The sequence below is a fragment of the Chamaea fasciata genome, unplaced genomic scaffold (assembly GCF_029207755.1).
Source record: "Chamaea fasciata isolate MVZ Bird 193981 ecotype frontalis unplaced genomic scaffold, bChaFas1.0.hap1 SCAF_6, whole genome shotgun sequence".
Taxonomy (NCBI): Eukaryota; Metazoa; Chordata; class Aves; order Passeriformes; family Sylviidae; genus Chamaea; species Chamaea fasciata.
The window spans coordinates 53,652,102-53,678,395 of NW_027094091.1; the positions used below are offsets into that span (position 1 = coordinate 53,652,102).

General features: G+C 39.2%; 1 protein-coding gene and 1 long non-coding RNA gene across 8 annotated transcripts in view; one reads left to right on the forward strand and one right to left on the reverse strand.

Moving 5' to 3' along the window:
* The window catches only part of TECRL (trans-2,3-enoyl-CoA reductase like), a 61,800-nt gene extending 47,030 nt beyond the window's left edge, over nt 1–14,770 (forward strand). For 2 of the 5 annotated variants that reach the window (XM_066186407.1, XM_066186408.1), the window contains exons 6-12: nt 1,155–1,260; nt 2,348–2,420; nt 4,171–4,214; nt 7,809–7,866; nt 8,761–8,846; nt 9,267–9,312; nt 10,427–12,261. In XM_066186407.1, coding sequence (XP_066042504.1) covers nt 1,155–1,260; nt 2,348–2,420; nt 4,171–4,214; nt 7,809–7,866; nt 8,761–8,846; nt 9,267–9,312; nt 10,427–10,554 — 541 coding nt within the window. In that variant the 3' untranslated portion in view covers nt 10,555–12,261. Of the gene's footprint in view, nt 1–1,154; nt 1,261–2,347; nt 2,421–4,170; nt 4,215–7,808; nt 7,867–8,760; nt 8,879–9,266; nt 9,313–10,426; nt 12,262–14,638 lie in introns of those variants that run through there. The other 3 variants (XM_066186409.1, XM_066186410.1, XM_066186411.1) reach the window with 3 other exon arrangements.
* LOC136291387 (uncharacterized) overlaps nt 1–26,294 on the reverse strand; it is a 278,854-nt gene that overhangs the window by 63,348 nt on the left and 189,212 nt on the right. For all 3 annotated transcript variants that reach the window (XR_010721512.1, XR_010721513.1, XR_010721511.1), the window contains one exon: nt 1,127–1,242. This is a non-coding gene — a long non-coding RNA (uncharacterized lncRNA). The remainder of the gene's footprint in view (nt 1–1,126; nt 1,243–26,294) is intronic.

A 26,294-nucleotide genomic window follows, 5' to 3' on the forward strand; every position in this document is an offset into this window, starting at 1 on the left:
CCAGAGCTGCAAGATGCTTGTCTTCCTTCTCTTGTGCATATGCTTAAAAGGAGAGAGTTTCTGGCAGCACAGAAGAATCTGCAATGCCTTTACCTTCTTTTAGATGGGCAAGGGTAGTGCAGAATCCTGCCAGTGACCACTCCTTAACGGGTTCATCTGAGGTCTCCATCCTAAGCCAAATTAATTTTAAGATTTCCAGCAAAGCTGGAAGTTTGCTCCAGGCTTTGGATAAGTCGTTAATTGTTTGAAATTCTCTTAGCTCAACTCTCTCTGGTTTAATTACTTTGAAATTGTTTAATCTTTGACTTTAGCTACCATACACGATGCATAATAAAATTATTTGAGATTTCACATGCTGAAAAACACTTTTCATTTATGTCTTATAATTGGTTTGCAGCAAGATGGGCTATGGTAGTACGGTAAATGTAACCAAGATAAAATGCCATCAGGAATCACTCCTGACATTTGTTTCTGAAACTCAATCACTATGAGCTGCAGCTCATTCTCAGAAGCAAATCAGCAATGCCTGTTATTGTTTCATAATCTTCCTCAAAAGAGAATCAATATAATAATTTCTACCACAATTGCCTGATTTCTTTATAACAGGCAACAAAAAAGCCATCAGAATGGATTAACTTAGCAACAAAATCTCATTTTGCGTCCACAAGGAAATGAAACCCAAACTACCTCCATGCAGCTACTTGAGTTGGCAAAAGACAAGGAAACCATTCTGAAGATATTCAGAATGTTTTTAAATGTCAGACACATCTTACAGGAGCATTAAGGTGGCCTTAAAACGTGGGAAACATCTTTTGGAAAAGCACGTCAGATGCCTGGCTGTATACACAGCTGTCCTGTCTAAATGTCTTGTCAGGACTATGCATCACATTCAGAGCTTGAGGAGCTCTTTTTATTTCAAGGCTAGTAAAAATAAGTTGCCTCCCTGCAAAATGCAAGCAACTTTGTATAACACTGAAAATGATCCCATTTATCTTTGGTTCCAGATGCTTCAATTAGGACAATATCTTAAATCCCACAATTCTAATGTGACTGCAGCTTTGGAACACTAGTTCTTACTCCTTTCATGGCATTAACTGTAAAGTAATAAAAACAATCTTTTACTTACCTTAATTTCATTTTTTTTCCCCTTGCAGCTTGGCCTGCTTCTGTCACTGTTTACACTACATCAGACATCTTCTGGAGACATTATTTGTTCACAAGTTTTCGGAAGGGCACACTCCTCTGAAAAATATGATAAAGGTGACAATATGTTTATCATCTTGTGTAAGAGAGAATATCCTCATACCGAAGTAGGCATTGGAAGAAGATAGAGAAATAAAAATTAGTTTATTTTGTAGCTTCAGGAATTATATTTAGTGAAAATATAACAGCTAACAGGAAGGATTTGAGGACCATGTCCCCAAGGACATAAATTGAAATCAATGTCCATTTTAGCTCCTTCATGTAAATGTCCACTTTGACTCATTCACCCAAGGGGCTGATTGTCATGTCCAGGATATTTTACAGACTGCTATTTTATGGTGATAGCTGCTACTGCAACATCTAGTAGTGTTGACAGAAATCATACACTGCTTCCTTGGTGCAATATAAATACAGAGCAAGAGACAGGCCACGTGCTAGGAAGTGAAAATCAAATTACAACTAGGAAAGAAAAAAATCTCAAAAAAATGGAGGCCCCAGGCAGGAAGATACCGAGCTGGCCAGGTATTCTCTCTTTCAAAGTCTCTCGAATTTCAACTGTGTATCATTACTCACAGGTCTTCTTTTATTTCACACACTCTATCTTGGCCATTTTGTATCACCCCTCCATCCCATTCAGTGTGATGTAAAGAACCTCCCTTGAAACACTTAGGATTTTGATGAAGGAGATTAACACATGGCTACGATATGGGGCTTCACTTTTACTCTTTTTTGTTTTGTCCGGTTTAGCGTTCTGTTTGTCTTGCTCTATCTTGCTTGGAAATGCTGCATTTCAGGCACAGTTACAGCTCAGCTGTGTTAACCAGCTCTAGACTTTTAAAAGCACAGCTCATAGAAATGTGATCTTCAGCAGTGAAATCAAAAAGGTGAAAACAAATACCAATTCCTAGGGCAGGAATAAAACACATTCAACACAATAAAAATACATCTATACTATGCCCCCAATTTTTTTTTTTTTTTTACTGGCTTCATAGCATCTTAGAAAGATATATTTTCTAAGACTCACAAGCAACTGCAAAGCCTTTCAGTGGTCACCTGGGTTTTGCACTTGGGAGAATTTATACTTATAAAGTTACAGTTTGTACTTCCTTACTGTCCTTTCAAAAAAATTATCTGTCTGTTCCAGGGCTGTGTCTTTTACTGGGGATTCACATCCTGGATCGCATACTACATCAACCACCCACGATACACGCCACCATGTAGGTATGGGTAGGACACAAAACTGACAAACTTGCTTTGAAAATGTCTTTGCTGTGCAGCCTGAAGTACTCCAAAATCAAGAAATGGGTCCCACATTAAATCATGTTAGTAATCTAGCCAGAAATTAAGTCTTTGCTCCCTGTCAGGAGGAGGACTGTTGTGTTGAAAGCACCTCTGCTTTGTGCCATGGAATTTCGTGCCTGTTCAGCAATGGTCAACCGCTGTCCAGTTTATGAACAGGAAATTTTGGACAAGCAGAGAAAACACAAAGATCAATGTATTTTGCTCATCTTCACAACATTTGTATAAAAGAATGCAGGAGAGAACTAGAGCTGGTTGCATTTCTTGGAAGAGATGTATTTGCTAAAGATACATCCTTTCCATGAAAATTAGGATTTTTGTTTTTTTCTTCCCTGAGAAACCAGTAAAAATCCATCACATACTGCTGATAACAGAAAGATTTTTTTTTTTTTAATTTGGATTTCATCCATCATTTTGCTCCCTCTCATCATATTTTATTATTGCACTGCTGTTTCTTCGTGATTTTTTTTTTTCTGTTTGCTTTCTGGACTTTTGCTTCTTTTGAGAATAATTGGAATAGGTTTTATTTTCTGCTACTTTATTTTCATTGTTATACCTTAATCTTTCTTTTCCTCTGTATCTCAGATTTATCTATGAACTTTGGGGGAAAAGCATTTGCTTTGCCATTTTTATTTACACTCAGTTAAATTGCTAAGTTTTTTCAATCAAAAATTTCTCCTACATGACACCTGCTTTTCTTTCAAACTAGCACAAAAGTTCCATTTCAAAATTATGTGATTCATTGAATGACAGTTGGATTTGGTGCAGCTTTAACAACAACACTGCAAACAATGCAGAAACCTCCTGAGACACAGTTTTTAGCAGTCTGGGCTATCAAATCAATAAGTGCAGCTTCTTTATAGGGGAAATTCTTTGTTCAAGACACAAAAGAGGAAGCATCCAGAAGAAATATTTCTAATTGCTTGCCACTGCCTTACAATGCCTTTGGCACCACAATGGAGTCCTCTGCCAGACAAGAAAAAGGAGTTCTCACAAGTAAAGGCTTGATGAGACATGGCCAAGGCACGTGGGGTACGTACACATGGTTTGTGTCCCTATGACCAAAGTTTGCCTGGGAACTGTAAACCTTTGGACATGAACTTGGTAGAGCCCTACACTGGTCTGGGGTCAACTGCAAGAAAAGAAAGGGTAGCCAGATGGCAGGTAAAATTTACAAATGTTAGATGTATTTCTTGCATGACTGTGAAGCAGGTAGTGACTGTGTAGTAAAGCCTCACTATTGCCTCACTACTAAAGTAAAAAATAGATTATATATTGAGTTTTATGCTTGTGGAAGTAGAAGGGTCCATGGATAAGGCTGGGATTCTCAGCCTGCTTTTGACACTGACCTGTACTCCACTGCCCTCCATGCCTTTTTTCAAGGGATTCACCACTACCAGCTGCTTTGACAAAACACTTGCATTTATGAAGTTGGCAATTACTAAAAACAATTGGGTGAAAACTGCCTTGAGATCAGTGGTGTAAAACTGGCATTTCTAGAGCGCTGTTATTGTTTGTATTGTCTTCATACTGTGTGTGATAATATCCAATCTTTCTGCAGAGCCTGTCAGGAAAGCATTTCTGCTGCTCAGCACTAGATTAATTTCACCCATAGCAAACCATGTGCATACCGTAAAATGCAATTTATAATTTCACTCTGTTTTCTAGCATTTGGCCACAAACAAGTTTCTTATGCTGCTCTTGCTTTTCTGGTACGTACAAAAATGAAGTTTCATTTATCATTATGGAATAGGATTAACTCACAATTTAGTAAAATCAGTAATGCTTCTGTGCATTTGTGTGTATACGTATATATAAGTCCATGTTTACAGCCTTGTGTACTTTGACTGGATTTAGTACTAATCTACTAAGGTTTCTCAGTCAGGAAGTGTCCTACTAATATTTACATACACAGAGTTTAAACCGAAGTACTGTATTTGAGAGCTGTGAGAACATCATCAGCATTATTGCTACTGCTAACTGTGTTAGAATGCTAATATTTAGACAGACTGAAACTCGTCATTTTTAAAACATTGAAGAATTACATGCTAAGCAGACTTAGAAATAGTTCAGTGTACCCTGAATAACTTATATCAACAGCTATGAAAAACGATATAAATAAACCCTGCCAAAATGGGATAAGCCAAGGGAAAGTGCAGCTGGTGAAGAATAGCTGAGACTACCCAACCTGCTGTTTGAACATAATTGTATAGTGAGACAGAGGCTTGGTAAGAAGTTCTCACATGGAAATGTATATCCTCTCTGTCCTCTGGAACTGCTGGGCCAGTAGCCAAAACATCCTCTTTGAAAATCAGATACAGTTTCCAGAAATATTCCAGGGTGATAGGACAGTAATATGTCTAGGCTCCTTCAGGCAAATTCTATTCAGAAAAAAACATTCCAAAACTTGTTAGCAATATTTAAATGCTTTTGTAAATAAGGACCCTTAAAGGTCACAGTTTTGGCAGTGTTTGTCTCTGGGTCTGTCCATGCAGTTTTCAGCTTTCCTTGCTCTAATAAGGTATAGCAAAGAGAAGAAAAACACTTCTGTGAAGAAGTTCACACACTCCATGAGGCTCTAGAGCCAAAAGCAATTACCCACTACTGCAGCAACAGGAGGCTGTGGCACTGGTAGCCAGCAGGACACTCAGAACCTTCCAGTGTGCACCCTTCCCAGACTCAGGGGGTGTTTGAATGCAAGCAAACCGCTTTCCTGAATATTCAGTGCTACCAGCAAAACGACTCCTCATCAAAGTCTCTGCTTAGAGAAAGCCTCCTTTTACTTTGAAACATCCTTCCCTGCACCAGTGGAACGTGCCCTGCTATAGCTTGCAAGGAAAATGCTACCATCAAGCAAAGTGATGAGACCTGTTGGGGGTGTTTGCTATAAAATATGTCAATCCCCATAAGATCTGCATCAGCACCTGGTCTGGGCTCTGAATTCTTACAGCACTTTTGAGAAACCCCTACCTGTGGAAACTCAAGACCTGTCCCTTTCATATCTTGTGTTGGCAGGTTCCCAGACAATGAATTTAAACATCAACATATGAAATAAAATAATTTGAAGCTGTTTTCACAGGTTTCTAAAACATATGAATAAAATATTTGGAAGATTTCTTTCCCCTCTTTTATATCTTGTCTTTATTACACATCCTGATTTAAGTGTATACATCTGCAGCTGCTGTAAACAACAGTACTGAGTAACAGAAAGAGTTTCTGCAGGCCCTCCTGAAAGATTCTCATGTTTAGAGAAATTAGGCTTTGCAGGGATGTTTTTCTCATAGGGTACATTTGGAATATACAGAAGGGAAAAACAGTGTGTAGGCTACAATGCTTAATAATCATAGATAGCATCAGCTTTTTCTTTTCTGTTCCCCGCTGTCCCGTATTTTATATATGACAAATTGAGGACTAGCTTAAATTTAGCAGTGGTTCCTAATGTAGAACATTAACAGTCGCATGTCTGAAGAGGGACATAAGAGTTAATCACAGCAGAATGCAGCTTCAGAGTCAAAGGTAAGCCAATAAATATCCCTGCAGAAATGCCCTTAGCTTGTTTTACTTAGAATTAGTAGGGGTTGATTATAGTGTGTGGATATCTCTTGCTCCACAATTGCATGGGCATCTCATTAGCTGTAGTGTTTTACAAAGCCACTTTTACCAACAAAACCTATTTCTTTAAAACAACAGCAATCAGAAAAACAAATCATGTTCCCAGCTCATAATTGGAAGTACGAAAATGAAAATTACATCCATTGCTATGGTTAGTTATAGCTTCTAATATGTTATTTTATAATGGAATTTCATTTTCTGGCTATTTAGTCTTTTACATCTGGTATTTATAACAGAGGATTGTCAGTCAGTTGGAATTAAAAGAATTTTAAAGGACAGCAACACTTAAACTGTATCTACCTACCCATGCAGAAAAACCAGCTAATAACAGGTCTATTTACTAATAGACCTGATCTAAACATTCCAAAAAAACGCCAAGAAAATCTCTGGCAAAAAGGGAAAATGTTTCAGCAATTCTTCTACCTACAGTGTTCTTTCAGATAATAGCACATTTCAATATAAAATGAAGTTACACATTTCTTTCAATTAGCTTTAACAAAAAATTTGTTACGGATGACTTTCAGAATTGACTCAAAAATGACAATTGAAGTTCTTTTGTTGTATTAATTTTGTGGCTTTACACTTTTAACATCTCTAGTTTTAACATTTTCCTTTATATTTTATTTTCTTAAACATTTTTGACCCTTGCAAAATATAGAATGACAAATTATATAAGAAAATGTAACTTTTTTAACTCTGCATTTTTTTTTTCAATTTGAGAGGACAAATCAGTCTTCAAACCCAGAAATAAATAAAAAAGTTCAATTCAACCTGAGCTTGAACTGTGTAGACCATTTTAGTTTTCTTCACAGAGCAAGGGAAAAATGAAAACCATAAAATTATATAGTTGTGATGACAGGTCATCTTCTTCAGGAATTTAAACTGATTTTCCTACCGGTTCCCATTTTAAATATAGGTAAATATTGATTTTCATTCTTCAGTAGTTGTAACTGATGAAGTACTGAAAGCCTGAAGGAAATCTGAAATCAGCCTGTATTACAGGTTGCACAACCAAATGGGGAGAAACAATACTTCTTCCAAGGGTTTGAAATACCTAAGAGACCAACTTTGAGGAGCTGGTTATGGCTGGAAATGGCATAACCAGAGAGTTCCAGCACCAGGAATAGTACTGGTTTCATTCCTTTATCCATCCCTGACTATCATCCATTCAACCAGTCTGCCTTTTAGAGATTACTGCTTTTTTAATCACCCTTTTTTTCCCTTCCTGTTTTGTTGAAAACGTTTGAAAAATGTGTGTAGGAAGACAGGTAAAGGACATTAACTCATGACATCATTACAAAACCAGAGGTCAGTTTTTCACCTGCTTCTATGCAGGTGGATTAAATCCAGGAAAAATCAAGAAGAGCATCTTGATGAATTCCTTGGAGCCAGGGAATCTCCCTGATCTCTCCAGGGCCAAACATGTTGCATGTGCTGGGCATGGGAACCCCACTGAAGGCCTGGCTGCACAGAGCTCTATGGAGATGTGCCAGGGGCTTTCACCCCAGGCTGCACCCACAGTGTTCACTGGACACTTGTGTGTGTGACAGAGATCATAGGCTATTTTTTTTGGAATACATATTTCCTGGATACAGAGACTGAGTTGTAATGGGGAGGGTTCTGGTTATGCATTGTGCACAATTGCCACAGCCTTTTAGGCATACAACTGAAAATATGCTTTTAATGTCTTGCAGATGTGTGAAGCTGGAAATCACTTTATCAACGTAGCTTTAGCTCACCAAACCAATTCAGGTCTGTCTTTGTTTCCTGTTCCTTAACCTATCCATCTTCTGCCGGTGTACAGTAATTTATGTACCTACATCCACTGAATAAAGAAAGATGAAGTAGTAGTCATGCTATTGGTCTAACACCTTCAAAAAATTGTGACAAGGAAACATTAGCAACACTGTTGTTGTTTCAAAACTTATAGCAAATTTATCTTAATTAGACACAACTGCTATTTAAATATGGATTTAAGCACTGAAGTTCTTTACAGCCTGCTGGTGACTGACATAAATGTATTTAATTTTAAATAAGTCTCAAAAACTTCTAAACTATATCGCAGAGTTTTTAGACACATTCATCTCAGGCAAAGATGTACATGCATATATTCAAATACACAGAGATAGACTCATGAATACTCACACAGGCATCAATGTATATGTATGCTCTTAACAAGTTGGGGTTTCAGCATTTTTGTGTCATGAGAATAAAGGTTATACAATATATACCAGAAAGTAAAATATGTTTTCACTAATAGTGTAATTTCCCCACTAGAACACCCTATTCAAAAATATACCACAGTATGATCAACTTCACACACAGAAGTCAGTTTCTATTCTGGAATGTTTTCATGCACTGTGGTTAGGAAACTGCTTATGTTATTTCTTGCAAGGGGCCTAATTCAGCTTAAAAGCAGCAAGAGCCAAAAAATTGATTTAAGTTTTCTCTCACTGGGATAAACACAGCTTTTGCTACCTCAAAAGATTTCACTGAAACTTTTCTAACAGATTACCCTGAGAGCATTAGAGCATTGGTCCAGGGGATTGCTGTTACATTGGCAGGCTGTGATAAGGCTCAGTTCCCCCCTCCCCGTACAGAAACTGGTTCTGATTTTCCCCACCCTTTTTTTTTTCCTTTCACAAGGAAATAGAACCTGTTTTCCAAGTCCAACCTACAACCCCTTCACGTGGCTCTTCCTGCTGGTGTCCTGTCCCAACTATACATATGAGGTACATTACTTTCTTCTGCTTATATACAAAGGGTAGGTAGTTACTGCTTCAGCCTTTGTCTGCAGAAAATCTGCAACACCTCCATGCAGTGTCCTCTGCACATCAATCCTTGTGCTCTGTATGTCAGAGTCTCCTTGCTCCCACAAGTGTTTCTCCACCAGACCCTCCTCTTCCCTCACATCACTATCACATGGACTTCTGTCTATATTTCCCTCCACTACAGTCTCCTCAGTGACCTAAAGATTTACCACCCATCTCTTCACCCCATTCAGCACACTGCGGGGACTAATTTCTTATTATTTTTTCCTCTCCCATTTCCAGTACAAGTACCACACTCTTTTTCCATGGGAAGCTTTTGAAAACTTGCCATTTTGCTTTACATGAAATATACAACTAACCATGTCTTTTTCTTTGCAACAGGCTGGGTCTTGGATTAGTTTCACAGTGATGACACAAACTCTGCCAGGTAAGTTTGAAAGAGAATGAAGACAGCATTTAAAGTATTTGTGGAAGAGAACTCTGGAAGTCTAAAATTTGGCAAAGAAGTTTATAGTATATGAAATATTGCCATTAAATTTGCCATAGGAAATAAACCTCCAAGATGCTCGTAAGAGCAGCCTGCTTGGTAGCATTTGCAACTCTTGCTCAGTATTTTGCTGCATCCTTGGAGACAAAAAGGCTCACAAAAATATGGTCCCTGGGACTGAGCTCTCCAAAACATTCACTTTTTAATTATTTTTCCATTTCAAAATAGAAACCTATAAAAACTGCTTGCAAGAAGTAGCCCCACGTGACTTACAAATGAAAAAGGAATGAATTTCAGAAGTGGGTTAAACTGCATCATGCAAAAATTCAATTGAAATTTTGTTTGAAAAGATGAAATGTTCTTGTGTTTCATGCTTTGGTATGGAAATTGTCTGAAAGTTCGGGGACAACGTAGGGTTGTCCCTACAATGGCAGGAGCAGCAACATTTGCAACACACTCATCCTTGCTGTAACTGTCCCAGACCTAACTTGACAGGATGCCAAATGGATGTTTCTGACTAACCACCTCCACATTCACCAAAGGATAATGAATTTGCAAAATGCAAATGCAGTACAATTGTCCCCTATTTAGTGGCTACTTGCTGGATCAGGCAGCTACTGTCTACTCACTTTTGGGCCAAGCTCTCCCTCCACACAGCAGGGAGTTACAGCACAGATCCCTGTCACGGTTGGCAGCCAGAGGTAGAAACAAAGAAGTGTAACAGTTCAGAAGTTAACTAGAAATATGGTGAAGGGAGGCCATGGGTTGAGACACCACCATGGCCAAGGAGGCCTTGTGATATATGGATTTATGGTTAAGTCAGAGGTGGTATGGGGTGTGCCTTACAAAAGTGAAAGTCATCTGTGTGAATTCTGAGGTGGAGGCTGAGCCTTGGGCTTTCAGATGTCAGCAACTGTCAGGCTGAGAGGAACTGCAGAGTTGTCTCTGCCCACAGAAGAGACTGTAAATATTTCCATAAACCCTACTACATTTACAGAAACAGGCACTGAAAGAACACACATGATCCTTTTCTTTAAATCTTTTTCCCTGCTAGTTGGCATCTTTGCTTTTCTGATGGTCATTCAGATGTCTCTGTGGGCCCAGAAGAAACACAAGCTGTATCTGAAGAGATTCTATCCAGAAGTGCGGAGAAAAGCAGCTATGATTCCCATCATCTTCTGAGACTGTCACCAGAGCTGGAGCCTAAGTGTACACTTCAAGAGCCAGCTCAGAGTAAATGAGCCATTTCATTCAGGAACTAAGTGGATCAGAGGAAAAACTACTGGATATCTTGTTCAGGAAATTAACAGTTCAAGATGGAGAGGTTTTAATTAAATACAAAAATTTAGCTCTTGAATTCTTGGTTCCTGCTAAAAGATATGATTTAATTAGATTTTCTGTAATGAAGCTAATTGAAAAGGGACAAGAAAATTGCTTATATTGAATGCTAGATATTTAGCTGGTGTAAATGGGCACAGATGCTGCTAAAATTAATGAACACAACTCGTCTGCACACATTCAGGTACGGTAATTTTAAAGTTCAATGTTAGATGTTGAGAAGAGTCTTGGATTTTTGCATCAGAAGATGTTTCACAGCCTTATTTTTATTAAGCTGCACAGAAGAAGCACATTCTGCCTCAGCTCCTCTAAAGCATCACATCAAAGGATGACCGCTATGCTGAGAACACTGGTTATTCTAGCTTCACAAAGTTTTTCTTTTTTTTTTTTTTTTTTTTTTAATCAGATCTCATAGCAAAATGTTTAATACAAATTGGCTTAAATTGCTCACTGCAAAGAAGACTGGCTTTCTTTTATTTTTAAGTAGGCAGACCAGCCCCATGATCCCACAAGGGGACCGTTTGTGACCGCTTCCCATCTTGTAACTAAATTGAGGCATAACCTTGGGTACATTGAAGTCCACTTCCCTTTCTCACACTGAACAGTCTGGAAATAGCAGAAAACCTTCTGCACTAACAAGAGTGTTAAGATCCCCTTGTTCAGTACCGACTGCATCCAGACACCATTCACCTTATTTGTATGAAGCACCGTGAAATCCTTGGGCACAAGGTGAAACAGAGCACAGCTCACTATCAAACAGGAAAGAGATGCCAAATGCATTTCAGTCCATATCTGAACTGCCTCAGACAGACACTGCTGACAGGTTCAGGTCCCCTTCAGTTTGGTCAGGCTCTGTCCGGTACTTTTCTTTCCAGGACATTATTTTTTAAGACATTCTCTGGGCTTGTTGTTCATGTCTCGAAAATACTGAGTGGCTCTGTTTGCAAATCAGTGGCACCCATTTCATGCAGGAGCACAGTTTTAGCAAGGCAGAGCAAAAGAACCAGAGCTGCTTCAGCAGGTATTAGGATATGAAGAGCTAGGGCATTGAGTCCAGCTTTCATTCTATTTCTGTTGCACATTTATCAATATCTTTTGGTGCCCTTAGGCTGGTGAAAAATATCTTGCCTAAAGAATTTTATAATCATTAGAGAAACACTGGAGTACACAAGCAAGGCAGGCCGTTTGTCTCCTAAAGGCACTATTATCTTTGTGCCAGCTCAAGTGTTCTAACAAAGTTAATTTGCCCAGTAAATTGGGTTCACATCCCTCCTCTAATGTCTAACTTGCAACACTTATCCTATTAGCCACTGTAACTCAATTTCATCTTTGTAATGTAAATACATCACTTTCCATATTTTTTAACTTGTAACCTGTGAAATAAAATTTTTATTCCTCTCAACGGAAAACTCTAATCAAAGCGAATATCCAGTTCTCTAACCCAGACTGCTAATAAAGATCTATTTTTGAAAAATTATTTTCTGTACTCTTTAATCAAATACTTAACAACAATATTTTTAAAACTCTTTTTTCCCCCCCGACAATATTAGATACGAGTAGTTAGATGTGAGTAAAGGCTGTTGTCTGCTTTTTTTTTATCCAGCCATTGAAACTCTTTTCCCTTCGTGTTTATTAAATGCCTTATTTTATCTTAAATAGTAAAGTTTTAAAATAGTCCATGTAGGAGAGTAACTTACTGAAATCAATTACTGATCTATTAATCTTTTGATTGCAATGGCTGCAGTTTTAAGTCTGTTCAAGGCACGTTTCCAGTGGGATTCCACTTGCTAGGAACACAGTTCCCATTCAACAGTTAGCTTAGGTGAAGGAAATACTTCAGGAATTGTTAACTCCCTGTTTATTAGTTGGTTATTCAGTCCATGGGGTAAAGGGGAAAAGAGTTTTGGCTCTTGAAGGAAAGGACTGAAGTTTTAAAGTAGGAAAAAAGTAAAGGGTGAGAGCAAACACTAGGTAAGAACAAATGAAGATGCATCGCAGAAGGCTGTCTTAGATAAACATGATAGATATTTTGAGATTCACCAGTGGGGTATTGATGAGCTAGAACTGCTCTGAACAGTGTTAAATGGCTTCACAAATAGCAATAAGTCTCACTTTCTGCACCTTTAAAGGTCTCTCTGTATTACATGTCCTCCTCTGATTTTCAGGGCAAGTTTCATGCAAGTAGAAAAGGTAAGTTAACTTCCTGGAATAGGGGACGTGTTCAGCTTCAAAACAAAAAGGTTATAAAAATCACCAGTCTTTTGCCTGATAAACATTTCAGAGGCTTTGCTTATAGACCAACAAAAAAGCCAAGCAAAGAAAAGAAACCCACCCAGTTAAAAAAACCCAAACTATTACTGTATCAATATATCAACCATGATTTTAGCCCACAAGCACCATGCACATTTTCAATCCAAACAGTTCTCTTCACACAAACATTTTAATGAGGAAATTTCTCATAATTGTGCTGGATATCAGGAGAAAAATGCCTTATTAAGATTTATAAATCCAGGTCTTTCTCATATGAGGGGCTAATGAAGAAGTAAATGGTCAACAGCAAATTCCTTTGACTGTGTTTTCCCTCAAGTGCAGACCTCACTTCTCAGAGCCACCAGTAGAAGGAAGGCATGGGCAAGTCTACCCAGTGCCAGAATCCCACCATGTTTCAAGGTCAAAGGAAGTCATCCTCCAATAAGAGCCAAAACAGCTCAAAGAAGGCAAATCACAACATTCCTCACAAGAGGGAGGAGGGCAGGAGCACTGAACAGCAGGAAAATCAAGTAGTTGAAGTTGGAAACATGTTCTGGTTAGCTCTGAGGAGCTGCTACGGACCCATGGAAGGGGCAATAATTCCTGCTTAACGCTCTTCAGGAGGGAAGCCATCAGAACCAAGAGACCAGAAATAAAGCAAGATACAGAGACTAGACAACAGTTAGGTCAGGAAATATTTAAAAATAAATCAGATGGAGGATAAATAGATCCTTCCTGGCCTGCCCAATAAGGACTGTGTGAATGGCACTGACAGTGGGACTAAAGTGTATCTCAAAATAATCACTCCCTCCCTGTTCCACATGGAGAGATTGCTCAGCTTCCAGGTCCTTCCACGCTCACCCTGCATCTTACAGCTGGGTTTTTGCTGGAACTCTCCAGATGCTTGAGTCTCATCTGTCCCAAACTATTCCTAAAACATTCAGGTTAAGGAGTCTAAAGTTAAGCCTTAAGATACACAGCTCTACGTTTTTGTGGCTGGTTCTTGCCATAAAATGCCAACCTGGAAAAGAGCAGGCACCGGCTCAGGCTTTCTGGTGGTGCAGGGAGGCGATGTGATGGGGAACTGACGTGGCAGATGCTTCTGTACACAACTTGGCAGCCTATATTTGGATCACCAGTTTGAAAAAGCCCTTAAGACCCAGCCATATGTTTATCTTATAAGATGGTTACCACATCTTTGCAGCTGACAGGACTGAAAATGATCTCTGTGATTTGATCCTTCCATAGGGAAAGTGGAGCACGAAAGGACACTGAAAGCAGGAGAAGTGAATAAAGGCAGATGGTCATCTTTTTTTAAAGTTGCTATTATCATCAAAATATCTTGTACTTTGCATTGTTTTATATAAAGTAAGTGACTCCAAATTGGCTTTTATCGCACTAGGAACTGAGATGAAACAGCCTGTTATCAAAGCAGTTCTCTGAAAGAGAGCCTGCAGTGTTAACTAAATATAATAAAATAAAAATCACTGAATGTGAAGACTTCTAAAGCACACTATAAGAGGAAAAAAGCTATAGGAAGGCAAGAGACTATTTATCTATTTATAGGTTTAACAAGTGCTGCTGAACGAAAAATTAATTCAAACCATAAAAAGCTTTTCAGCAAGCTAATATTTTTCACATGATGCTTTATTGGCTTTCCTTTTCTATTTTTTCCTAGGCACAAGTGCTGTCTACATGTGATATTCCTCGTCATTAACATTCATGGAAGCTTTTAGAGAAACACACTCTATGCCTATGCCAGTGTTCAATAAATAAATGTAGATGAAGTGCTGTGCTGTCATTGAACACAGATTAGTACCTATATGAACAATATTTTTTTATGAAAGGTCTGGTTTATCATAGGTGAGTGCACAGAGGCTGCTGTACAGCTACAATTAAAGGTGATTTTCACATCACACATGTTTAGCATCACAGAAGAATGTTTTAATGGTCTCTGCACATCCTTCAGCCACCTGTGACTCAAACTTACAACTCTTTCTGCAGGTATCAGCTCCAAGTGCTGAGCTGTTCCATGCCTTATCATGGTGCTGGTATTTGGTTATTCATTTGGGTAGCACACCAGAAACTGCCTTTCACCCAGCTCTTCCCTGAGGGGACATTTGAGAACACATTTATTTTTCCATCTTGTGCAACTGGATGAGAAGTTGTCCAAGTGAGGAGTATTGGTCACTGTGTTACTGAAATAATCTGTGTCGAATTTCCTTGGAATGGAATAGTCAATCTAAAACCATTTTATCAAAAGAAAAGACAAGATAATGGGTCCTGAAATATGTGTGCTTAGGTTAAAAAAAATCTGCCACGTATTAACACCTCCACAATACCTGGTCTTCTATCGTGTACCTGCTTTTATGTAACTTCTGAAGCCTTTGAAAACTCAGGAACCAAGTATGAGGAAATCATTTATAGTTAAAAGAAATATGATAAGGCTATTCAATAATACTAATGAATTCCATGTTTAAAAAAGCAAACTTCACATCTTTTGTCAAGGAAATCTGATTGTTAGCCAGTTTTTTTTCCTAACACAAAGTATTATTCCTGTGAAAAAGTAATACAGCTCTATGACAGATTCCTTTCAGTATTCTGAGTACCTGGCCATACCCAATGGGAAAAGGCTTTTGTTTCAAAATTGCAGGTTTCACCATATGGGCACTCCTTCAAAGCACTACAAGACAGGCTCCAAAGAAAACAGACCACCACATCAATCATTTTTCTAATTCTAATTCATGCTGAAAAGTTGATGAGTTTTCAGTTGACTGATGAAACTGTAACACTAAGTTACAAAAGCAACAAATATTTAAAAAGGTGTCCCTCTCCTCAAGGTAAGAATGGGAAAAAAGGGTACTTTTATCTTTTCTATTAATATTATGAGGCCATTTCCAAGGTTCTAGGGCATCTTTGCAGAAGGAGACATTGATCAGAGATCTGGAAGGACCAGAATGTGGTTGCACTGTGCTTTTAGAGATTAGCAGCTATGTCTTTTTTGAAAGAAATTTCACTCTTTCTGACAACTGAGCTTGACAGAAATGGATTAAAGATGACACATCTCCAATATTGTATATAATGAAAAACAAAGCACCTATTCTTGAACCAACAGGGAATTTTTGTCACATACACACACACTGTATTCTTCCACCCTCTGGTTTACATTATCTCTTTGCAGAGGGTGCTTTGCACTGGACTTGTATGCCTGTCATTCAAACTCCTAATTACTTACCTCTTAGAGCTTTGATATATACAATTATGTCACAGGAAACCCCCTTCATTTCAAAACATTGAGGATGCATAATCTTTTGCACACTGTTAACCAATTCCAGCCCTGTTGCCCCATATACGCATTAATACTTTGCTGCTATTTTTAGATATCTTTCCAATGTGAAGCACAGTGTTCATCTATATTCAGACTTGCCAGCATCCCACCTTAAGCCACTTGCATGCATAGAGCTAAATCTTCAAGCAGTGAGTTGCAATACCTGCCACTATCTGGGCCCTAGCTTTAAAATGCTTCTCCTTGCTTCCTTTTCTCTTAACCTCTGAAGGGTTGAGCTACTCAGGGACTTCTCTCTGCAAAAATATAGGTTTAATCCAGGTTTGCATTCATATCTTGCTATGAAATCATAAATCTGTAACAATAGAAACAGCAACGCTCTTCCCCATGTTTGACACGTTTTCCTATTTAGCAGGCAAAAAGAAGATAGATATTATGCTTTTACAGATACAGGAACAAACTGAACAGGGCTATGGTAATATGAGAACTACTTATACTTCACTTAGGTTTCTGCTCAGGGGCTCAGCACCTTGGGCATCTCTCTCAGGAGAAGGCAGTGCAATAAAGATTTCCTGAAATCTATTAAAGGCGATCTTGATTACGGATCTAAAATTAAATAAAGAGATAATGCATTTGATCAAATATTTTCTGGAAGCTGTAACTCAAACACTTCTGCACTTGGCTTGGAAATTCCAATTTTAGAACAATTCCCACTCACACACGACAGACTTGCACCGAGTAATGCAAGTTATGCAGGGAATTACTGCATGACCTACTATTGGATCACAGTATCACAGAATAAACTGAGTAGGAAGGGACCCATCAGAATCATCAAGTCCAACTCTGGGCGCTACTCAGGACACTCCAGGAATCACACCCTGATATCTGGCCTGACAGCCAGAGCTTTAGGGGACACACGAGATTTTGACGGAGGGTGTCAGAGTGTGTGAGCTTCACAGAGGACGTTCAGCAGTCATACACAGGAGTTAACAGTCCCTACAGACTGGCCCACCCCGGTGTTGATGGTTCTGCATCCATGATGGACCAAAGCCTATCTCAGCCACTTCTTCTCAGAGCTCCTTTGCTGATGGCCCGGGCATTTCAGAATTTTTGCGAGCCCTCTTTGAACTGCACGAGTGTCACAGATGTGATAGGAGATGTGCTCTAAGTGCAAGGCCAAGATGCTGAAGACAAATGCAAGATGTGTTTTGCCATCTAAATAAGTAGCCTACCAAACACTTTTTCATCCTTGAGCAAGTAATTGATGTTTGCTTCTCATTCCTTAGGCAATCCTTTTAGTCCTTCCCAGCCTGTTTCATTCAGGCACACATCTGACTTGCTCTCGGTGGCAGAGGACTGCCCAGACCAACAGAAGTGAAGACAGCACCTACTGCCATCAAACACTCAGAAAAATGATTACTTTTATTTACTGGCAAACAGTTCATGCAAGAGCACTAAAATCTGGCCATGTGTTAGGCAGTATGGGACAATTTTGCCCATGGCAGTTCTGGGGCCTTGGGAGTGCAGATGCACATATCATCCAAAAAGAATACCTAAACAAGTAAAAGGAAATACCTTGTGTAATTACACTATTCTGAGATAATTAGATGCAAATAATGTATTATAAAAGCTGTGGACAAGACCCCCACTTCTCAGCAGCCCTTCAAGCAGTCACTTTTTAGATATCATTGAGCAAACAGAAATAAAATCAAATCCTTCAGCACCCACAGATGCAGTTGACATACACAATCAATAGACAGTTACAAAGAGAGAAAAACTGCAGGAGTTTTCTTATTTGAGATAAGGAGAAGGGGGAGGAACTTTGCTTTGCACCCCCCCCAACACTTTCAGCAGAGAAAATAAAATTGATTCATTGGTTACAGTGCAAGGAGATGAGCATCTCCAGCAGAAATTAAGGGCACAAAGAAGGTCACAATACATAAAATTTCAAGCAGCAGCAGACAGAGCTGGCTAAACTGACTGCCATTTTAACTGCAGTTGTTGATAAAATGGTCACATTAAGAGGCAGCTGAAGGATGGTCAAAAGGTTAAGCCAGGCAGGCTGGTAGAGAAAACATAAAAAACGCCCTCTGCCACAAGAAATGTCTGCAGATGGGGCTTCTGCTGCTGCTGCTGTCCTCATGGGGAGGAGGGTGGGAAACTCAGGGCAAGTAGGGGTCCTGCTGATGTCTTGATATCAAGTAGGATTTGTCATCTGAAGCCAACAAAGGTTAGTGGTACCAAAAGTCAGGCCTGGTACTTCTATTATTTCTAAAGCGTCTAATGATTTTCCCAGCAACGTTTTCTCTCCATGTCATTTTCCTTCATCCCCAGAGGATATACTCTATGCCTTTATGTTGCAGAAAAATATTCTACAGCTTTAAGTAAAGAAAGCCATCTGTTCTTTGAAAATAAAGTGTCTCAACTACGATTTTTTTGGGTTATTTATTTTTCCCAATTAATACAACCAATCTATCAGGTTACTTGCATGTCACACACAGCTGAAATATTAAGCATTTCAGCATAAGCTAGGGGAAAAAAAAAAGTTCAATCAATCCAAAGATCACTGCTTTTCTCCCTTCTGATTTTTGATTTGCAAAAAGCGTTGAATATTTATGTTTACACCAGGAATAAAAATGTACTACTTCCTCCTTTCCAATCTTATTTTTAGGAATGAGTTGCTCAGTGTGCTTCTTCCTCTAAAAGCAAGCACCATTTCCTTGCTAATTACTGTAAATTACAAGTGCAAGGGGCAGCACTCCCTTGTTTTCTGAGAAAAAGCCATGTGGGTTGAATGCTGCAAACTGGAAAACGTACTGTTCAATTTCCCCCGCAGAAACACACTCTAACTGCTCTGTACACGAGAGTTTGACAGCTTGAACTGCGAGTGAACCAAACCTGATGCTTCAGACCACTGAAAAGTCAAAAGAGCAGCAGGAAAATTCAGCTTGCTGCCAAGGGGGAAACTCTGGAAAGCTCTGACCTTCTATTTAACAAATGTAATGTGGCATAGAAGTATGAGGGGGAAAAAGTCTTTGCCATAACTGAGAATTTTTGTACACCCAAACTTTTGCTCCCAGGGATAACCAGGCGGTGTGATGGGTCAGGCATTTCCCCACGCCTTGCCTGGGGATTCAGGCCCAAGAGGCTTCCTGTAGGATCACCAGTCTGCATGGCTCCAAAACTGCCTCAGGGGAAAAAGGGTTGAAACCAGCAGGGACAGCAAAGTGTCTCTCTACTGAGCAGGCAAGTCTTTTCACTCCAAGAGAGCTGATATCCTTGAAACTCTGCCCTGTCCCTCTGAAGGTGCATTCCTCCAAAACAAAAAGTGCCCACAGTTGCAGATGGCCATTGTAATCTCCCTGAATTGCATAAATAAAATAGATGGATGCAAGCAGACTAATGATCTACTCCAGGATGGTTGGTTATGATGCATTGGAAAGAACAGCTGGCTGTCAGCAACATATTTATCAGGAATTTAAAAGACAACAACAGCCACATAATCCAGAGGATTTAATGACAGAGTGGAATGAATGCTGAATAAATGCTCCTTTTGATAAACTCACAAACATTTGGGCGATGCAACAGTGATTTATATTCTTCTGGGAGAAATAAACAAATTAAGGATTTCATGGCCTTGTGGAGACCAGATTTTGTATATGTGAATTTCTGTGTACTTTCAGATTAACTTTATCTCTCTTGGTATTAGTGGAAAACAAACCATGGTATTTTCAACTCGCTAAAAACTCCAATCTTTTTCTATTCAGCTTCCTTGTTATTATGTCCACCCTAAATCATGTAAGGAATGCTAGCTGCACACTCAAAATGTATTGTGGAACAGAATTTTGTACCTGGTCTACACTGAAACCATGAGAACCATGCTAAAATTTTACCTTTATCAATGTCAAAAATGCTTTAGCAACAGTTTAGCTCTTACAGTGTCAAAATGTTTCTTTACAGCATGGTAGAATCACTGGAATTCATGAGGCAGAGTATGACAGTTGCATTTAAAAATTACTCATCATTCAAACTAATACAAACAGGCAGCGCTATTGGTGGATAAAATAAAACTGTTAGAAAAAAACTGTGTCAGGCAGGATAATGCAGCCCCTCCTGGATGCAGCAGCACTGCACAGAGCACTGCTTGTTCTCAGCTCACTAAACTCAAACATGCACAAGTTATTCCCTCCATGTGAACCCTCCAGGAAGGCAAACCATGGAGTCTGAGACTGGTGAGAAGTCCTTTGGTAAGGCGGCATTTAGGGAGAGAATGATGAATTGCTACTGAATTTTGGCCATCGGATGTGGCACATCAGAGGGCCCTTAAACAGAAGAGAACTCTTCCCTGTGGCACCTTGTGGATGCTGTCATGATTTGGAGCACATCCCATATGAATACCCTCATTATATCAAACTCCCAGGAGAATTTCTCCTCCTGCATTTGTGACTTGCTGTGGGGCATGGCACTGCCCAGATGGGTCTCAGCAGCCTAATATTGGTCAGAAAGTCCGAGATACAACATAACATTACAAATCAGACATTGCCAACACCAGAGAATAGGTGGCGGATCCTGCTATTTACTGACAAACTATTTTTCTTACTTCTTAGCATAAGATGTTGTTGCTGTCTTTTGCTGAAGTCCTTACTGAAATGCAACTCCCTTCATCTTGCCTCATCATCAGAGCTTCAAAACTTCAGCTGTAAACATGCATCATTTTCACTGTGCTGAAGAAAGTTATTCTGTACCCTAACTGCTACTTGCATTGTTGTTAATCTGCAATTCATGAGCTTTCAGAGCTCTCTGGTTGCCATCCTGAGCCAAGACAGTCACACACATACTTAACCCCAAGGAGACTGCAAGCCCTACATAAATCAACGGGCTAAGACTTCTGCAGCCCTCAGTGCCTAAAATTTAATGCTGAAAGCAGTATCAAAACTCTTCCCCTGCCCACAGTATTCAGCTTTATGGAAAGGACATTCTGTTAGCACTGGCAAAAAGCTCATGAGCTCAGCAGGGGAATAGTGTTTCAAGTTCACCAAGATGACTATTTCTCTTTCTGTTGACTGCTGAAAGAAGCAATGGTCCATATTTCCTACCACATGATCTGTTCCTCCAGACAACTCACAGGCTCTTCCTGTTTCCCCATTAGTGGACCCACTGTTGCTTACTAGTTGATCCATCAGCACTTGAAGCAAAGATCAGATCATTATAATAGATTCTGTAAGCAAAAATAAAAAGGAAAACAATCCCTTACACCCATCTGAGCATGAGGAGAAAAGGCAAATCATGCATCCAGGTATGACGGTGATAAGTCTTGAGTTATAGAGGATGACATGGAAAGAAAAAAATCCTTCTTGATTTTCATTACTAAACTCATTTGAGATAAACTGTAGGAACAATAATTTCTTGGATGGGAAACGAACTTTGTACAGTTAAGTCTTTGCTGTCAAGAGCAAAAGATAAGAATGACCTTTGCTTTTAATGTACTTGTCTTTCCATATCCATTATAGACAGTGAACCCAGTCTATTAGCACCATTGGTCTAACACTAAAAGTCAATTTGATTTAACCATACTTGCTGGCACTGCAAACTGCCTGACTATCACTCAATTAGAAAAGAGACATTAGCTCAGGTGTTGCTTAGGATCTAACTGCTCTTTCACCTTTGTAATGTACCTGAGATTCCACTTTAATTCAGTGTTCTGTAATCAGCTGGCTTTAAATCAATCCAGCATTGTCAAAAGCATATGGGATCAAATGAAAAGGCAAAATCTAAACCACAAATAACCATTGAAGCTAGATTTTAAGTGCTAGAGCTGTATCATTATGGCAAAGCTGATATCATTTACAGCAACATTAAAGCAAGTGTTATTAAGAGAAAATGAGGCATTTGTCAATGAGTGTTTTTAGTGTCATTAGAGGTCTTAGAATTAACACACTTGCAATATTTTGACTAAAACAAGCTCATTTAAAGGCTCTTTCTAGCACATTAGCATCTTGTTAGACTTTGAGGATGTTTCAGAGCTTCCTTCCTTGACTAGTAAAGGAAGAAATGAAATTCCAGACAGCATGTTACAGAACTGTGGAAGTGTACTATTTGCTGTTGCATGTACTCAAAATACAAAGATCAGCCTTTTTTGCTGGGAAACACAAAATTTTATTTCCAGGGTCCCAAAAGGAAATATGAACCAAGTTCTGATATCCCCAGTCATTACTGAGGAATTTTTTTATGATATTAATTACCCATTATCTTTTATAGGGCCATTTCTTCAGTGAGAATGCACCCACTGAGATTAGAGGTCTGCCTCCAGCATAATAAAGTTAAAACAAGCTGTGAATATCACAGATGGGCATACATTTATTGTGAAAGAATTTTTCGAATATTCAGTTTCAGGAAGAAACTTCTGAAAACCAGTCTCAGTTCTTTGAAGAGTCCTTATAAATATATTGCTCTGTCTCATCTCCAAACACCTGCAGTGTCTTGTCTGTGTGGATATCTCAGTGCAGGAACACACATGGAAAACCCCACATCCTGCACACTGTGCCAAGAAGGCTAGATTCACTGCTGCAGGAACAGACATCTGGATTTTGCTCCCAAATACTGGTGTCTCAGCACCTTTCCCAGACCAGCCCAAACCCTTGATTTTCTCATCCTCTTTAATTCATTGTTTCTTTACAGAGCTGCCTCAAAAAAGGATGGCATTTTTGCAGTTCACTGCAGAGCGACATTCTCACCACAGGTCTAAAAGCAGGTTTAAAAGTTAATGTCTCGGTCTGGCTGCTCATCTTCTGGTGCTCCTAATAAAAGCCCATGTTACACCCAGACCACCCCTTTACCAAACATTAGAAATGGAAGTGTGATGTCAGGGAAAGGGTCACGAGCCCAAGAGAGGTTTGGGGCACAGCTGTGGGCAGCCTACCTGGTGTTAACCAAGGCATACTCCCCCCTAACCCTTGCATTTATTAAGTTAAAAATTACAATGAAATAAATAAAATTGTGCAGAAATGCATGTTGGGCAGCTCTACCTTACCGAGTGTCGTCCCCTTCAGCTGAAGAAGGTCTGGCTCTGTGGCTTATTGCTCAATTATGAAGTTAATCAAAGAACTAATTGAGCTTGGTCTGCTTGGTCTTTTGAGCCTTTTCTTATGGATTAGCTTTTATTAGAGCTAACAGAGGACAGGAGGAAGGCTGTAAAGGGCAAGGAGATGATAAGCCTAATATGTGAGAGGAATGATAGTTGTGTGTCATATTTGTGCAGACAAAATTGGGTTCTGGGAAGGAATACGACCCATCCGTGTACCTTTTAAAGACCTATGACCTGTGTGGCATTTGAAACCTGTCTTGCAGTGTTTTGCCATCTCAAGTGTTCATTTCTTTAACTGTGCTTTACTGGCCTGTTTGCAGCAAACCAGTGCCTCCTGGGAGTGGGAGGTAGTATCTGCCTGTCACCTGGGACAAGTAAAGACTATACCTCTTCCCTTAGAACAAAGTGATCTCAAGGAGAAAACTTAGGTATCAACATGATATTAAAGATCTGCATCTACAATAGCATTTACAGGAAGAAAAAAACTAAGACAGAAGGGGCCCAGAAGTAATATAGACCACAGAGAAGAAGGATGATTTCTTAAAGATGTCATTCAAAGTGAATTTGCCTTGTTGGATGTGGGCTTCAAAATGAAGGCACATGATTAAGTTATGTGAAAAAAGAGCAATGAGTTACAGTTCCTGACATTTTTGTGCTATTTTTCTCTAACACTAATATGGAGAAAAATATTGTTCTACACTTCAGAGCAATCAGAATACTTTATCTTTTAAAACTGTTTTGGAGAGCGCACATTCTGCAAACGTCTTGGCCCATACTGGATAATGACGAGCAAGTGAAACAGAATTTCATACTTTCTAAAATGTAAATATAAGGAGGTGTTCTTTTCTCTTTCTAGTGATTATCTTATGCTACAATTACCTTCCTTTTGGCTGTCTAAATAATATTCTCTTGATGAAAGGAAAATGCTTATGGGAAAGTCTACCACTTGGTTAGAAAGGAAGAAAATATCTTATTTAATGCACAACACTCAGAATTCAATAGGAAATAATTGAAATTGAAGATGCTCCCTTGGTATGGGATTTTTTGTTCATCTTTGGTCTGGCACAAGACAAGAGCTACTGACTGGGAAATACCCAGCTAGGGCAAAGCTCAGAGTCAGGTGTTTGGGTACACACATTCACCTTCAAAGCCTGATGCAATATAAGCCATTTTGATGGTCCTGATTTTCTCCTTCCAGGAGACAAGAGCATGATCTTTCACAGCAGGCAACCTGAGGAAACCCTGACAGAAGTTTAGGGGGCAGTGTTTGCCAGCTCTGTGCAAAAGGATGCCTTGGTGATACAAAACCTCTGGATTTTGGACCCAATCACATGCCCTGCACAGTATGAGAGTAGGCATACTTCTACCTGTGTTTCCCTTAAAGTCAAAACCTCTGTGTGGTACAAAACAGTGGGTCTCAAATACTAATGTCATGAACAGAAATATAGAGCAGAAGGGACAGCCCTTTATTCTTTAATTAACTCATACAGTTCTTCAGCCATATCATACATCAAGCCTGGCCATAAAAATGGCAATTTTATAGTGTGTATAAAAAGAATAAAATGATTCACAGAGACTGAAGATCCATTTACAGCAAATGTATATGCCTGTCTGAGTACAACAGATTCCAAACAGATACATTACTGTGACCCATAAAACTACTTCAGTAACTTCTTTACTGCAACTTTGGGTGACATTGTCACAGATTAATAGTTTTGTAAAAGGTTTAGGTGCATAAGGTCATCATATTCTTCTTGAAAAGATTTCTTTTTGGTCAGATGTGTAATATTGGTGTGTAGTGAACGCCCATAGAAATTCCTTGATGTCCATTATTATGTCTGCATATCGTTAGAATGTGAAATGAGTGGGTGAACACCAGAACAGTTTGGGAAATTCAGGACAAACCTAATTTGAATATTTTGCACCTAAACTTTTTAACCCAAAAACTTGAGAGATAAGATTTAAATGCAACATAAATGTGACCAGTTAAAAAAAAAAAAAAGGTGAAGTTTAAAATGCAGATGGGAATAAGAATTTAAATGCTGTAATCTCTGAAGAGAACCAGCAATCAAAGTCTAATATCCTCATATTGTGCCAGATAATGAAATATTAAGCTGGAGATAATAAGATTTCTTTCCACTGGATAGTCTTCAGCATAGTTAAACCTATGAATGAACAGCTGAAGTGTTTTATATAAGCAAAAGGTTATATGTCAAGGATTCTGAGGACTGAAAAGAAAAAAATCCCAGCCCATTTACTACAAACTCACATCACTCATTCTCTTTTAAAACTGTGACACAATTAAATGCATTTCAAGAAAAAAACACTTCACTGGTGTGCACTTATGGGGACCGGGGATGCAGTGGACATTTTTTATTCAGTTTCCCTAAGGAAACAAAGGCTATGTAATTGTGCTTTTACTGCGTGCACATCTACACATCCATCTTCCCCAGTAAATGCGAATATTTCCATCAAGTTTGACAAAAAGGCAGAGATCTTACAGACAGTAAATTCCTTAAAACATTCACAAAACTGGGAAAGCTAATAGAGAGATAAAATAGCAGCCTCCAGCTGAAGGAACAGATGTGGCTGAGTCACCTCCATCAGCCTCTGACAAGCCAGCACTGACACAAAAAGCCAGAGAAAACCAAACTAAATCCATCCCACCACCCGTGGAGTTGCCAGCTCTTTAATGTGCCAGTGAGGTGCAAGAATGCTGGCAAGGTAATTCCTGCCCTGACAGCCTGTGGCACTGGATTTCTGTAGTCATTCACTGAGGGATTTTATATTTAGAACTACAAGGAGGGGGTGAGTCCACTATGGAGCAGAAAGAGTAAAAATGAGCTTTACACTGCAAAGGGAAGTCCAAAAGAGAAATATTTCTCTTAGAGTCTTACAGAACCCTATGAGACAAGCACAACTCAGTGAAATACAGCTCCCTGCCTCCTTAAACTTGGTGTGTAA